General features: G+C 37.5%; 1 protein-coding gene across 3 annotated transcripts in view; it reads right to left on the bottom strand.

The window, feature by feature from the left end:
* PHACTR2 (phosphatase and actin regulator 2) overlaps positions 1–14,314 on the bottom strand; it is a 189,245-nt gene that overhangs the window by 31,577 nt on the left and 143,354 nt on the right. For all 3 annotated transcript variants that reach the window (XM_038526225.1, XM_038526224.1, XM_038526226.1), the window contains 4 exons: positions 11,896–12,101; positions 10,492–10,648; positions 7,935–7,990; positions 2,128–2,189 (listed from right to left, as the gene is read on the bottom strand). In XM_038526225.1, the coding sequence (XP_038382153.1) occupies positions 2,128–2,189; positions 7,935–7,990; positions 10,492–10,648; positions 11,896–12,101 (481 nt within the window). The remainder of the gene's footprint in view (positions 1–2,127; positions 2,190–7,934; positions 7,991–10,491; positions 10,649–11,895; positions 12,102–14,314) is intronic.

Below are 14,314 nucleotides of genomic sequence, written 5' to 3'. Positions count from 1 at the left end.
AAGCTGTTCTGCAGAAATTCACAGGGGCATGGAGGAGTTCATTCAGTGGGCCACAATGGCTTAAAATAGGCTGAGACGATTAAGACACTGCTAATAACTTGGATTCCTCTTATGGTCTTTGTCAAATTCAAATTTATAGTTATATTTAATCCACTCGGCCCTGTGTATTTGCTCTCCTTTGCCAAGCCCGAGATTAAGAAACATGGTTCTGAGAGACTAAAGAGTCCTGGCCCCTGGCTGACAGGCATCATCTACTCTCTGCTCCTGAGGTTCATGCTTTTGTGGCCTCTCTCATTTTGGGGATATCACAGGTTCAGGTCTCTGCTTTACCCATGGAGTCCATTTCCTTTTCTATCCATCTATGTACATATAGCCAGATCATCCACTAACTAGTCCTCTTTGGAGCGGTTCCTCATTTGCACAAATTCAATTTATTTTTTTAAAAGAAGCACTATGACACACAAAAATGATGTTTTGGGGATATATATATATATATATATATATATATATATATATATATATAGATCCTCTTCCCTGAGCCTCAGTCTCCTCTTGAGTAAAATCAGAAGCTGAACTAGGTCAATACTCTAACATTCAAGTCTGTCAAGGACTCTTACAAGGCCTGGGTCTACACATTGAGTTCACTTGAGCTGGGGTATGGCAACTATGGCTCCTTCTAACTTCATAGAGCCCTGGAAGGCAATGGGCTAAGGGAAGAACGATCTAAGTGATTCTCTTCTACTTTTAGTTGTTGTCCAATCTCTATTGCTAGCTTCTTACTGCCTCTCTGGGGCAGGTGGGGCTAAGGAGGTAGAGAAACCATTGCCTCTGGGGAGTGCCCAAAAGGCAAGTGACCAAAGACCATATGGGTCAAAAATTCTTCACCCAGTCTTGCCCTTTAGGACTGCACTACTAGTGCTATGGAATGTTCCGCATCTATGGCAGAGAGCTCTGTAGAGTGGAGGCAAGTGGGAATCAGGGGTCAGGGATCAGGGTAGGCTCTGTTGCCTCCTGGAGGGGCCCAACTGGATGGAGAAAATATTATTACGTATGGCAGGGTTGAGCCTGGAACATTGAGGAGGGGCTATTGCTTATCTGTAGCTAGTAACTTAATAGCCACCGAATGTTAGGGGAACCCTCTCTAGCAATTTACTTTACAAAATCTTTTTCAGCTTGATCCTAACTTGACAGTTAGGATCTTTGGAAAAAAAAAAAAGAGGGAGATGAATGAAGGATCTTTTTCCCTAAAAATCAAAACCCAAAACTCTCAAAACACAGTCTCCAACTTCTCCATGGGAATGGAGAGTTTCTTCCACCTGCCTTAGAATGCTTTTGCTGTGGACTCCCCCAGCCAGCCCAGATAAATGTGGGTCAGGTCACATACTTCACCGCAGATGTCATATTTTACTCATCCTGCCTCATCTAGGTGTGAAGATAGATCTGAAGAATTACTGAATAAAGACTTATCATTAAATATAATGAAATGTAAACTCTCATAGTGCTTAATTTTCCCAAAGACTATTGTTATTTCAACACAGAAAATAGTGATGGACCTGGTAACAGATTTATATTTTGACGAATGTGTGGAAATGATGGTCTGAGTCTTGGAAGTAAGCCACTTGTCAATGTGGATATAGCACTGCAGCAGGCAGGTTGGGTGATCAAGTTCACTTAAAAATTACCCAGCTCATATGGAATAGTGGCAGATCTTCAATTTCATATTTATTTAATATTTCTAAGACTGCACAGAAAATGTGAGCATTTCTGCAAACTATATATTGAAATGTCAGTAATGGTTATCTCTGAAGAAAAGCCATTTGTGTGATTTTCTTTTCTGCTCCTTTCTGCATTTAAAAAATTTTTCACGTAGATTTTATGTTATTTTCATAAGTAGTAAATATAATTTAAAATTTCCGATTGTTAACTTTTCAAAATTAGCATAGCATGCAACTGTAAATATAAACATAATTCATATTATATGCATTACATTGATTTTCATGTCTATGACTGGTTAGTAGACTAATAGGAATAATTATTCCTCAACGTCAGATTTAAAGGTAGAGAGCTGATTTGAACTTAAAAAGGTAGAGATCTCAAAACACACATGCTCATTAACAGTTTTATTACCTTTCTGCTGAGTCTGCGCTTAAGTTCCATTTTTGCTTCTTGTTCTTCTTCTTCATTCTTTTCTGTTTATTAATGGGGGTGGGAGAGGAAAGGTATGAAGAGGTAGTTACTATAAATGATTTTACAATCAGAAAAGCATATTGGGCCACAATCATTTGACTTAGACAGTGATCAAATACTCCAACATCTTTAAAAAGTGTTCAAAAGATTTTACAGAAAGATTGAGCATTAATTTATTACTTTTTCTCCTTTATAGGATTGGTTTCTTTACAAATTGTAAACTTTTTAGTGTCCTGACTTCATACACTATTCTGAAAAAAACTTAGAGGACTGCCTACACTCTGGTGAAAACCTTTCATTGCTGAACATCTTTTGGGCTTATAAGTGCAATTTATCAGAATTCAGATAAAAATTTACTTCTGAATCTAGCCTTCACATGAAAATCTGAGACATATCAAAAGAGCAAATTAGAACCATCTGATGCATGTCTGAGTTGATTTCCATTCAAATCCAACCAAAATACTTGATTTGTCTGCTTTGGTTTCCACAGAAGCAAAATGCAGTCATTTCTTTGGACTCTGCTTTCAAACCAGAATGTTCTGAATGGGGTTATTATGGTGTATGGTTGTTGGAGATGATTTATTTTCTTGTGACTTTGACTTTCCAAAGTCTTCTGTTTCTCTAGTACTTCACCAAATGGTACAGTTTAATGAATGCTGTCCAATGGATGGGATTAAGAGAAAAATGACCAGAAATGTTAAAGAAATGAACACCCCTTCAGGCTTTAATGGTTGCTTATTTCATGAACTTCTCTCTGTTGCTTCCAGGAGCTCATTATCTGTTTAATAAGTCCGCAAAGATTTTACTTCTTGGACACCAATGCTTACAAAAGGTTACCTTTTAGAAGATGTTGTTATGAAGTCTATTGAAGGAACATCACATGATACAAAGGCTCAACCGAAAGGTTGAAAAAAGGAAAGTCTCTTCTATGAAAAGATAAATTTATTTTTAAAATTCAAATAGACTTCTTAGCACTAAGGTTGTTTTCATCACAAATGAAGTATCAATATTCAATATTTGTACCAACTGTATTTGTTAGCTAAACATGCTAAATTCTCTATTACTTTTACTTATCTGGATAAGGAAAAGTTTCAACACTCTTCCAAGACATTAATTTTAATTCATAAGAAAGAGGATGATCTGTCTGGCTATTTAGACAAAGAGTAAGCATAAACTGAAATCACCCTGCAAGATAAGAAACAACCAGTTAGTACGTTTCAGTAAGTGCCTGCGTGTCAAACAAATTTTGTTATGATTCAGGTTTATTCCTATGAAAACATAGTAAGTTTTTCTAATTGCTTCACAAAATATATATCCTTTGGTATTCTTAAAATACATCCTTAGGGTCAAATATTTACTTTATATGACTTGGATAAGGCGTGTAGGTTATAAATTATACATAAGAGATGAGAGCCAAACTTGTGGTTCATGTGATTCAAACTAAGGCTTTACAAGGTCAGCCTATGATGATATTACTAATAAAAAGGAAAATATAATCCTCAAAGCATTTTAGTCAATTCCTCCTCAACAGTGATTATGTCATATTTTTAAAGGTACTTTTCTGAAAGAAAAGTGAATATCAAATATGACTCAAAGCCAGCAAATGCTTTAACTTTTTAAAAAGATTTTATTTTTTCTTTTCTTTTTTTTTTAAAGATTTTATTTATTTATTCATGAGACACACACACACACAGAGAGAGAGAGAGAGAGAGAGAGAGAGACAGGCAGAGGGAGAAGCAGGCTCCACGCAGGAAGCCTGATGTGGGACTTGATACCTGGTCTCCAGGATCACGCCCTGGGCCGAAGGCAGATGCTAAACTGCTGAACCACCCAGGGATTCCCCTATTTATTTTTTCATGAAGGACACAGGGAGAGAGAGGCAGAGACACAGGCAGAGGATAAAGCAGGCTCCCTGAGGGGAAGCCTGATGCAGGATTCGATTCCAGGACCCTGGGATCACGACCTGAGCCAAAGGTAGATGCTCAACCACTCGGCCACCCAGGTGCCCTGATAATTTCATTTTATTAAGTACCATGTACACCTAGGTGACAGCACATTACCTCTTCAAAAAAAGCAAGGCCAACTGCAAATGAGGAAGTAAAATAAACAGGATTTTACAACTTGGGAATTCTTTTTTAACATCAGAAGCTGACTTCTTATGTATTTCCATATTTGAAATTGTGCTTTTAAAGAAGTTCAAAAAGGTGAGAAGTGGAGAGAAGTCAACATGACTTGTTATTCTGCATTTCTTTAAATACTTGTAGAATCTCTAACAAAGAATCCAGGTTAAATCTTAACTTAGTTTAAAAAATTCACTGAATTTTTTTTTTTTTTAATGTTTCCTTTATTCGTTTGCTTAGTAGAGGGCCAATTATAAAGCAGGACATAAACCTTTCTGGTCCCTTTAAACAGACTGGAGGGATATTCATGTAGGAAGTGACATGGCTCATTGAAAAATCTTGCCTTCCTGTAACTCAAGAAAGCTGGACTTGGCGGGGAGGGGTATTTTAGAACAGCCACAGGAAGTGTTTGCCATAAACACACAAACAATACATGTGGTTTAACAGCCTTGGGCACTACAGGAAACCCCCAGGTTAGCAAGTGTTGCCCAGAACATTTTACAGATGAGCTAAAAGGAGAAGAAAGAAAAGCACCAAAACATCAGAACCTGGAATATTATATCTTGAGTCATCGATTTGGAAAACTAGGTTAAAGTCAAATATTTTTTGTGGGTTTGTTTCTCTTTTTGCTGATTTACATATTTTTCTCTAAGGGTGTTTTTAACAAAAGAAAATGCATTTATAAACCTACTTTGAAATGCATCAAAAATAACATGGCTCAATGGAAAGACAGATACATGATAAAGCAAGGTGTAATAAAATGTTAAAAAAATAGGGGCACTTGACGGGATGAGCACTGGGTGTTATTCTGTATGTTGGCAAATTGAACACCAATAAAAAATAAATTTATAAAAAAAATATGTGATATGATGTTAATGGTAGAATATAAACAGTACACCTATGGTTTTTAATGTAAAATGCTTTCAACTTTTCTCTATATTAAAAAAATTCAAAAAAAATTCATACAGTGCTGTGAGGAAAAATACAGACAGCACTCAATGGCTTGATACGTCTTTTTCTCTATAGAATATATAGCTGGAGGGGCATCTGGGTGGCTCATTGGTTGAGTGCCTGCCTTTGGATCAGTTGTGACCCTGGGGTCCTAGAATCGAGTCCTGCACCGGGCTCCCCTACAGGGAGTCTGCTTCTCTCTCTGCCTATGTCTCTGCTTCTCTCTGTGACTCTCATGAATAAACGAAATCTTAAAAAAAAAAAAAAAGAATATAGAGCTGGAATTACAGTCACAGCTAAATAGATCTGTAACTTCTATCCTTATCCTATAAGAGGTGTTCCACGAACATCTCTTTACTTCATAGGCAAATGTTGACCTTTCAAGCACCAAAACTTACTTTCTACTTTTAACAATATTAAGGAATTGGTTCTAAAATGTACAACTAAATGTAACTATATGTTCTTTTAAAAAGCTTAGGTTCCGTAAAGTAGGAAAGTGATGGATTAAGGTGTATACTGGGAATGAAATACTAAGAAATAAAATGTGTGCTGTGGTCTCCAATGAAAGTGATCGGCACTGACTGCCACCTGACTCATGTTTATTAAACTAATGGTAAGCTTGGATTTGACAACTCCTGAATGAGTTTATGCTGTGAATGAGTTCCCTGGACTGTCAAGAAAAGATGACCTCGTTAAAATAAGTGTCCTTAAAAAAAACCACGCCATGTCACACACAGACTTTCCTTTAAATAGTCAGTCATAATTGCTTTTGAACAAAAGCTGGAGATGAAATAAACACAAAAATGAGCAATTGGTGTGGAAGAACCCAGAGGCAAAAAGGGGCTGAATAAAGTATTGTAAGCTATGCTGTACAGTTCCCTGGGACTGCTCAGTAGAATGCTCTGGATGACCTCCACCAGTTCTCTTTTCTGCTTCCCTTGGCCATACAATATTATGTCAGGAGATCATAAGCCAGTTATCAACCTCTCCAGACTGGAAATGGGTCTTTTGTTTCCAGAATAAGCATGGTTAGATAAACTAAGAAGGAAGTAAGAAAAAAGCTGGAGTCAAATCTGAAGTTGACTTTGGCGTTTCCCTCTTCCCTGTACCTCCAGGAAAATGGGGTATAGAAGCCAAGACAGCACTTAAGATCAATGTGTGATATATTTCTACATCTATGAAACAGTTCCTCAAATAACTAAACACCAGTGTGGCTTGGCACTAGTTGTCTCCCCGAAGAAGGAAAGAATTACCCAGAATTTGCTCTTCCTTATTTTCTAGGTATTGCATCAGGCATCCAACAAGACACAATCTTTATGTTTTGGGTGCTTACGGTCTGCACTTGAGTTTACCTAAAATTTAATTCAATAAATATTTTCCAGAAATCTATTATAAAAAACCATGAGCTTTGGTTTTGTGTTGTCAAAATTTGATATTGCTTTCATCTGTTCTCAGAAAGCTAAAACACAATATTCTTTTCTTTTCTCATCATGAGTTTTTCCATCTCCATACTAGCTCTTTTACACACTGATGGTCACTTGAGTCCTTCTTTGGGTTCTCTTCCAGTTTTTGGTCACAAACAGCCAGAACAAAACATTCCAAGGAAAGAATCCCATAGACTGGCAGTTTCCCTTACTGTTCAGTCCTCAGTGTTGGGCTTAGTAAGAGCAACTATAGTATAAAGATGCCATTAAAATCTTTCATTCCTTTGGGAAAGAAAATGACTCAGATTGAAGAATGGGGAAGATCCAGACAAGCCAACTTGACTCTAAAACACTGATTGAGAAAGATTTCCCACATGCCACTGGCTCATTACTATTGTAGTACTATCCGGGGTTCTGTCCATCCCTGCTCTTTGAAATTTCACGCAATTAAAAAAGCTCCTTTGAAACTGTGTAAATAATCTCTAAAACTGCAGCTAGGCTCAATTTAAAAATATCCATTACTTAACTCACTGTGGTTGGTAACCACATTGATACACTATATAATGTCAAACTGCTTCTATTAGTTTTATAGCTTTAACATACGAACTCCAATGAAGTTCTACTGGACTAGTGAGTAAGAAGTGAAGTCAAAGAAAACAGGGGAAGATAGAATAGGAAAATAAAGTAGGAAAATGAATGGAGAACTCCTTAAGGGTTGAGAAATTATAAATAACTCAAGAGGGAAACAGAGTTATCATAACAAAGGAAAACGAAAAGGACTAAAAAATTTCTTTTACCATAATTCTGTTTTAAATTGAGTCATTTGTTAAACCTGGCAACAAACTGTATTATTAATAATAATATAGGAATGTTTGATTTATTTCCTGGTGGATTCTTTGGCCTTTTCTTTGACATTTATTTGCAAGCAGACTAGAGCATTTTCTTCAATTTAATATTTGGGTAAAAGTATACAAGAATATATTTCATCTCTCTTAAAAACAACTGTCACAATCATGACTCTGGTCTGGGGGATATCACGCTCAAAGCCATAAAACAAAATACGAATTTCAAGAAATTGTTTTTTAAATTATATAAAAAAGTGATCTAACTGGGCCATTTCAATCATTTGTGAGTAATAAGTATATTAAGGTCTCCTACAGATAAATGGATTGCCCTACTGATAAATGGATTGTTCTAAAGGGAGCTTGTTAATGGTTACATGAGGAATGACTGTAAAATATAAGATACTCACGTTTTAGGATATTTCTTTGCTCTAATTCTTCAGTTGTGGGTCTCTGGCTAAGTCTCCTACAATGACAAAAAGGATATACTGCAGGTTACAAACAAGGCCTCCTTGGTGGGAGATGCAAAATAAAATACTAAAGACACAAACCTTTATTTTTTTCTCCCACTTTGAGAAACACAAATCCATTTTAAACCTACAAAATAGATTACCATCTTTTCTGTTTGGAGACTAAAGATTGTGGCTGAGACTGCTACCTATTCCCCATTATCCATTCCTCCTTCTTCCTTTTAGATATAGAACTTCCTGAGATAGAGTTGTGGCATCCTCTACCCCCCAACCACAGACTTCTGCCTCCCTAGCAGCAAATTGTGGCCATGTGACTGAGTTCTTATAATGGGATGTGAACAGAGTGGTATTTATAACTTTTACCTTTACCCTTAAAATGACTGGGTGTCTATTCCCTTTTCTCTTTCCCTCTTCCACAGGCTAGAACTTAAACATGGTCATGTGAGTCAGCTTGGATCATGCAGATGAGAAGATCCATGGAGCAATAGGACAGAATCTGGGTGCCTGGCTGACTGCATGGGCAGTGCTCCCCACCTACCCTGGACAGCCCACTACCTCTGGACCATTATGTGAAAGGGAAATAAACATGTGAAAGTGTCTCCTGTTGACCACTGCACTTTTTGGTCTTTGTTAGAATAGCTTAGTCTATCCTCTAATTAATACACAGAACATTAAAATCTAAAAAAGTTTTCTACTTAAGAGTTGATATTAACTCAAAAGATGCTCAATGTATACACTGCACAGAGCCTCAAGTGAAATACTGCTTTTGTGACCTCAAATGAATTTATAATACACATAAAGTTATCTTGAGATATATGGGCCCTTTCCATTTGCCTTCAAGAAAAACCAGGCTCATTTATGATTAGTGGCTAACTGTACACAAAAGCTGAACGACCTAACAACCCTATATAACTTTGATCTTGGTCTGGTTTATATTGCTAATTTGTTGTAAATCAATTTGTTGTAAAATTGCTTTTGGATGTAGGATGAGTTGGTGCAAAGTAAACTAATATATATGAAGATAATAGAAGATACTATCAATTCTAAATGTTACCGCTGTGGCAGAAAGGATGTGAGGAACTGAAATCCAGAAATCCAAGAAATCCTTGATGAAGCATCCAGAAAACCACTGCTCTATGCTTAGTTCATGGTGTCAACTTGTCCCAATGTCCATCAGCAGTCCCGTTTTCAAGCATTTGGTTTGTTTTGTCACTGCTAAAAATAGCCTTGAAATAAACATCTTTGTAAAGTGTAGGGGTTTTGCTTCCCTTTTGGATTGTTTCCTTTTTGTATCATCTCTCAAATGGAATCACCATGTAAAGCAAAAATTGCTTTATGATTCCTTTTTTTCTTTAGAATTATTGAACAAAGGTACCAATATTGGGTTTAATTTTTAAAAATGTTTTACATTTTTACATATACAAGTGATATATAATTATTTAAATTAATAATAAAAATATATAGTTGTATTAACTGCTTGCTATGATCTAGGCACTGGGTGACTTCAGTGTAGCATCTCATTTACCTGCCACAAGCCACTGCTTGGCTCCATCTGTCAAATAGATAAGAGCCTCTGAACACCTGTATGCCAACCCTGCAGGTCTGACACAGTCACAGAAGTCTTCCACTTCCAAGACAGGAGAGGTATTTCTTCTACCTCCAAATCCTGCCCTGGGATCCCAGACTGCTCCTTTCTCCCAACTGATGCACTCTGTTGTTTACACAGAGTGAGAGAAGTCAATAGAATAGCAAATACTATTAAATATGCTTAAGTTGTTCATCAAACATTGGCACTCACTTCAATCACAACTGCCAGTTGAATGGACTTCCAAAGTCACTGGTGGCCAAAGTAGAAACCCTACAATGGCTGGAGGCAGAATGTGAAATCAAAAAAACATTTATCTGAAGTTAAAAGGGGGAAGTTGTAATGAAGGGGCTGTAGTTCCTGACTTGGATGGAGCTAGCCATTGAAGCTAACTAGTATTTCCATAGTCTCAAGGCCCACAGGACAGGACCTCATGGTAATCACAGGAATGCCAGTGAGTCCATGGATTAGGCCAGGAGCTGGGCAAACTATGGCCTATAGGCCAAATCTGGCCTTCTGCCTATTTTGGTGAATAAAGTTTTATTGGAACACAACCACATCCGTTTGTCTATGTATTGTTCATGGCTGCTTTCACACTATACCACCACAGTTGAGTAGCTGCGACAGAGACCTCCTGGCCAGCAAAACCTGACATATTTCCTAACCGGTCCTTAATAGAAAAAGTTTTTTGACACTTGGCTAAGGCTTTGGTGACCCCCAAACCATTGACTGGCTGGACCAAAGGGCAAGTTCTTTGAGTGGTTCATCATCCAGGACCAAATTTAGAAAACTACATAGGCCAGTTGTGCCTTTACCCAAGTAATTCACAATGAGATATCTCAGCTGGGTAGGAAACCACAGGTGGGAGACAATTATAATTTGGTCCGTGTGTAGTAAAATTTCAGCCATTACCTGACGAGCTTGGTTCCAATTTGCTGTCGGATTTCCTGCCTTTCCTCTTCAGATGTGCGCTGCAGTATGTTTTTGTCCTCTAGTTCCTTCTTTGATGGTCTGTTGCCAAGTTTGATAGCAAGAGTATCCCTTCGTCGTATTTTACTTGCCAAAGCACCTGAGGATTGGAAAAGGCAGAAATGCAGAGAAAGAGGCTTTAAGAAAGCAGCACTCGGGTTATATGTGGCATGGGCTTTAAACAAAGTCCAGACAAAATTCTTTATTCACATGCAAGAGTGGAATTTTAATTAACCTCAGGGGAGAATAAAAAAAGTTTTGAGTTGGATGTAGTTCATTTTGAAAAACTGAAGAACTATTTTTAAAAATGTTCTGAAAAATGTTTGGGTGCCATGAAAGAACTTGCAAATATCACCTCATCATTTGAAAAGTGATATTTGAAGTTTATTTTGCTGAGACGGCAGATCATGGAAACTACTGATTGTGAAAGTCTTAAAAATGTAGCTCCTTTATTTATTTATACCATTCAGTTAATTCATGTCTTCGCCTTTCCTCTACTCAGAAATCACGCTGGAAAAAATTTATCTATGTTAGCAATGTTTTAATACTTAATTACCCAAGTATCCCTTAATTACCAAGAATCCTCAACAGAGGATAGTTAATACCAGGTAGATGATAACAATTTCCTTGTTGTTGTTCAGTACAAACTAAAGGAATTTGACAAATTGATGTTTCATCATTAATAACTTTTCACAATGAATAAATTCAATTCCATAGTGAATTCCTCCTAAGTCATGATCTTAGAAGTTAAAAAAAAAAAAAAACAACAAACAATACAAAACTTTCCGGTTCCCTAAGTTATATATAAATAGTTGGCATAATCCACTGTACTATATCATTCCTTCCAAAAAGGTATCCTATTTCACCTATTGCAGAAGAATGATTGTTTATGATTCTTCAAAGATATTTGTCACTCTTCATTCTTATCTCTCTTCGCTTTAAAGCCTAGTATAAAAGTGAGCATAAGTTTCAAACACCTTTAATAAGTAACCCAATGAATCCGTGTTTATGCTCTTTATTCAAGAAAGATTTTAAGGTGGAAAGGCCATCTCTGACCATTCTGAAAACACCTCTGTCATTAGAAAGCTTTGATTCCTTGTACAAATACAAATGTGCGTATCTTCCTCAGAGACAAAGGCCTGACCCCCTGGGCCCTGTAGAACCATCTTCTGGAAAGGCCTGTCATCAAAACCTAAACCTTAGGACACGCACATTTCTGATCTAAGAAAAGAACATGAGAAAGAAAACATCAGATGTCTGATTGCCGATGGCTTCCGTAATTTACAAAATGCACCTTCTTCTGTCCATCATCCATTTTCCTCCCCACCTCTTGAAAAAAAGTCTTACTTTCTCCACTGCCATCCTCATCCTCATCCTCTTCATCATCGTCATCATCAGTGTACAGGACAGGCCCATCAGAGTCTGAGTCATTGGCCTGGTACTCCCTTTGGCCTTCGTCCTCCAGGGCACTGAAGGATCCTGAAGATTCTCCCATAAGCTGAGGAGGCAGGAGCTGAGATGCTACCTTCCCCGGCTCATCTTTGGTTGTCAGACTGTTAAAGGCACAATAACACAGGGGTGGTGTGAAGTTCAGAGAGACAGCAAACATGACGAGAAGGAGCTCTAGTTCCATGAGCATCTTTCAAGTTGGTGAAAGGAGAAAGCAGACATAGGCAGCTAAGGACAGTGAAATGGAAAAGTAGTACTGTATGACAGTAGTACTGTATGACTTTATTCTCAAGGTTTTAGATTCTTCACCTATAAAATAGAAAGGAGGGATCCCTGGGTGGCTCAGTGGTTTAGTGCCTGCCTTTGGCCCAGGGCATGATCCTGGAGTCCCAGGATGGAGTCCCACATCAGGCTCCCTGCGTGGAGCCTGCTTCTCTCTCCCTCTCTCTCTCTCTCTCTCTCTCTCTCTGTCTCTCATGAATAAATAAATAAGATCTTAAAAAATAAAAATAAAATAGAAAGGAATGACTAGATGATATCTGATATATTTAGTACATGAATATGGTAAAACTATATTTTGTAAATTGATTTTTCTATAGCCATGGGACCTTAGTGGAAAGAACAGTGGACTAGAAGTTCCTGGATATTTGACTTTGTCTATACTTTTTCTGTACCTGTAACTCCTACTTATCTTTCAAGCCTCAGCTAAAGCCGTAGTTTTTTCAGGAATCTTTCATTGGCCTTCTGCCATTTCCTAAGATGACCTGCAGACAACCACATTGGAGCACTTAGTACACTGAACCTCCACCACCATTCACTTGTCCGCCATTCCAGTCCTCAAAGCTCTTTGACAAGTGGAATTTATGTTGATTTGCAGCCCAACACTTAGAAGGCTGGTGACAGAAAAACATACCTCTTTAACTGATACATGATTTAATCCTATTTTCATCACAGCCAGTGTATCAAGTCGAAAAATCATGTATCCTCTCTGGGTTTCAGTTTCTCCATTTGTAAAACTGCCTCTCACAGGAATATATTAGTAATGTAAAATGGAAAAGGTGGAAGTTAAATGCACTCTATACAAGAAAGGTGATGTGTACAGATGCAATAATTTTCTACTAATTAGTTTGCGTAGAGTCTCTGGTTTAAAGTCACTATAAATATATAAAGCCTGCCAGTTTTCACAGACTAGAATAAGAAAAAAATGCTTTACATTGAAAACATATCATATCAAAAACAATGTGAGCTTCATTTTAAGATTCAGAAAATCCCCAAATTGCCTTCTGATATAAATAGAAGAATCCAAATTTGGATGTCACGCTTCTGAAAGACCGTTTTGTGCAAAACATGTGCTTGCTGTTTTCATTAACTTAAAAAAAAAAAAAACAACAACAACAGTTCTTTGAGTAATAAAAACAGGTAAACTTTGTCAGAATCTGAGGTGTTGAAAATTGTGCTTTGTGGTTATTAGCCTAAGGACTCTAAAATATTCTCTATTTTTCACTTATTAGAAAAATCCAACAGCCAAAATTCTTGTTTTCAAAGGGGAAACTATGCACAGCATATTTTATTTATTTTTATTGAGTAAAGTATGCACACATAAAACTTGCCTTCTTAACCATTTTAAAGTACACAGTCGAGTGGTAGCTAGGACATTTACACTATTGTACAGGCAATACCACCATCCACCTCCAGAACCTTCTCATCTTCCCAAACTGAAACCGTCCCATTAAGTAATAATGGGACCCCTAGTCTTAAACCCTAGTCCCTGGAAACCACCATTTTACTTTCTGTCTCTATGAATTTTGATATTTCAGGTGCCTCTTTTTTTTAAAGATTTATTTATTTATTTATTTACGATAGACACAGAGAGAGAGACAGAGACAGAGACAGAGACACAGGCAGAGGGAGAAGCAGGCTCCATGCCGGGAGCCCGATGCGGGACTCGATCCCGGGACTCTAGGATCGCACCCTGGGCCAAAGGCAGGGGCCAAACCGCTGAGCCACCCAGGGATCCCCTAGGTGCTTTTTATAAGTGAAATTATGCAACAGCTGTCCTTTTGTGCCTGACTTACTTAGCATGTCTTTCAGGTTCATCCATGCTTTAGCATATGTCAGAATTTCTTTTAAGACTTAATAATATTCCATTGCATAGATATGCCACGTTTTGTTTATCAATTCATCAGTCAATGAACATATGGGGTGCTTCTACCTTTTTTTTTTTTTTAAGATTTTATTTCTTTATTCATGAGAGACACACAGAGAGAGGCACAGACATAGGCAGAGGGAGAAGCAGGTTCCCTGCAGGGAGCCTGAT

Source organism: Canis lupus, chromosome 1, assembly GCF_011100685.1.
Source record: "Canis lupus familiaris isolate Mischka breed German Shepherd chromosome 1, alternate assembly UU_Cfam_GSD_1.0, whole genome shotgun sequence".
In the NCBI taxonomy this organism is placed as follows: Eukaryota; Metazoa; Chordata; class Mammalia; order Carnivora; family Canidae; genus Canis; species Canis lupus.
Note: the sequence above shows the minus strand (reverse complement) of the source record. Positions and strands in the feature narration are given on the sequence as shown.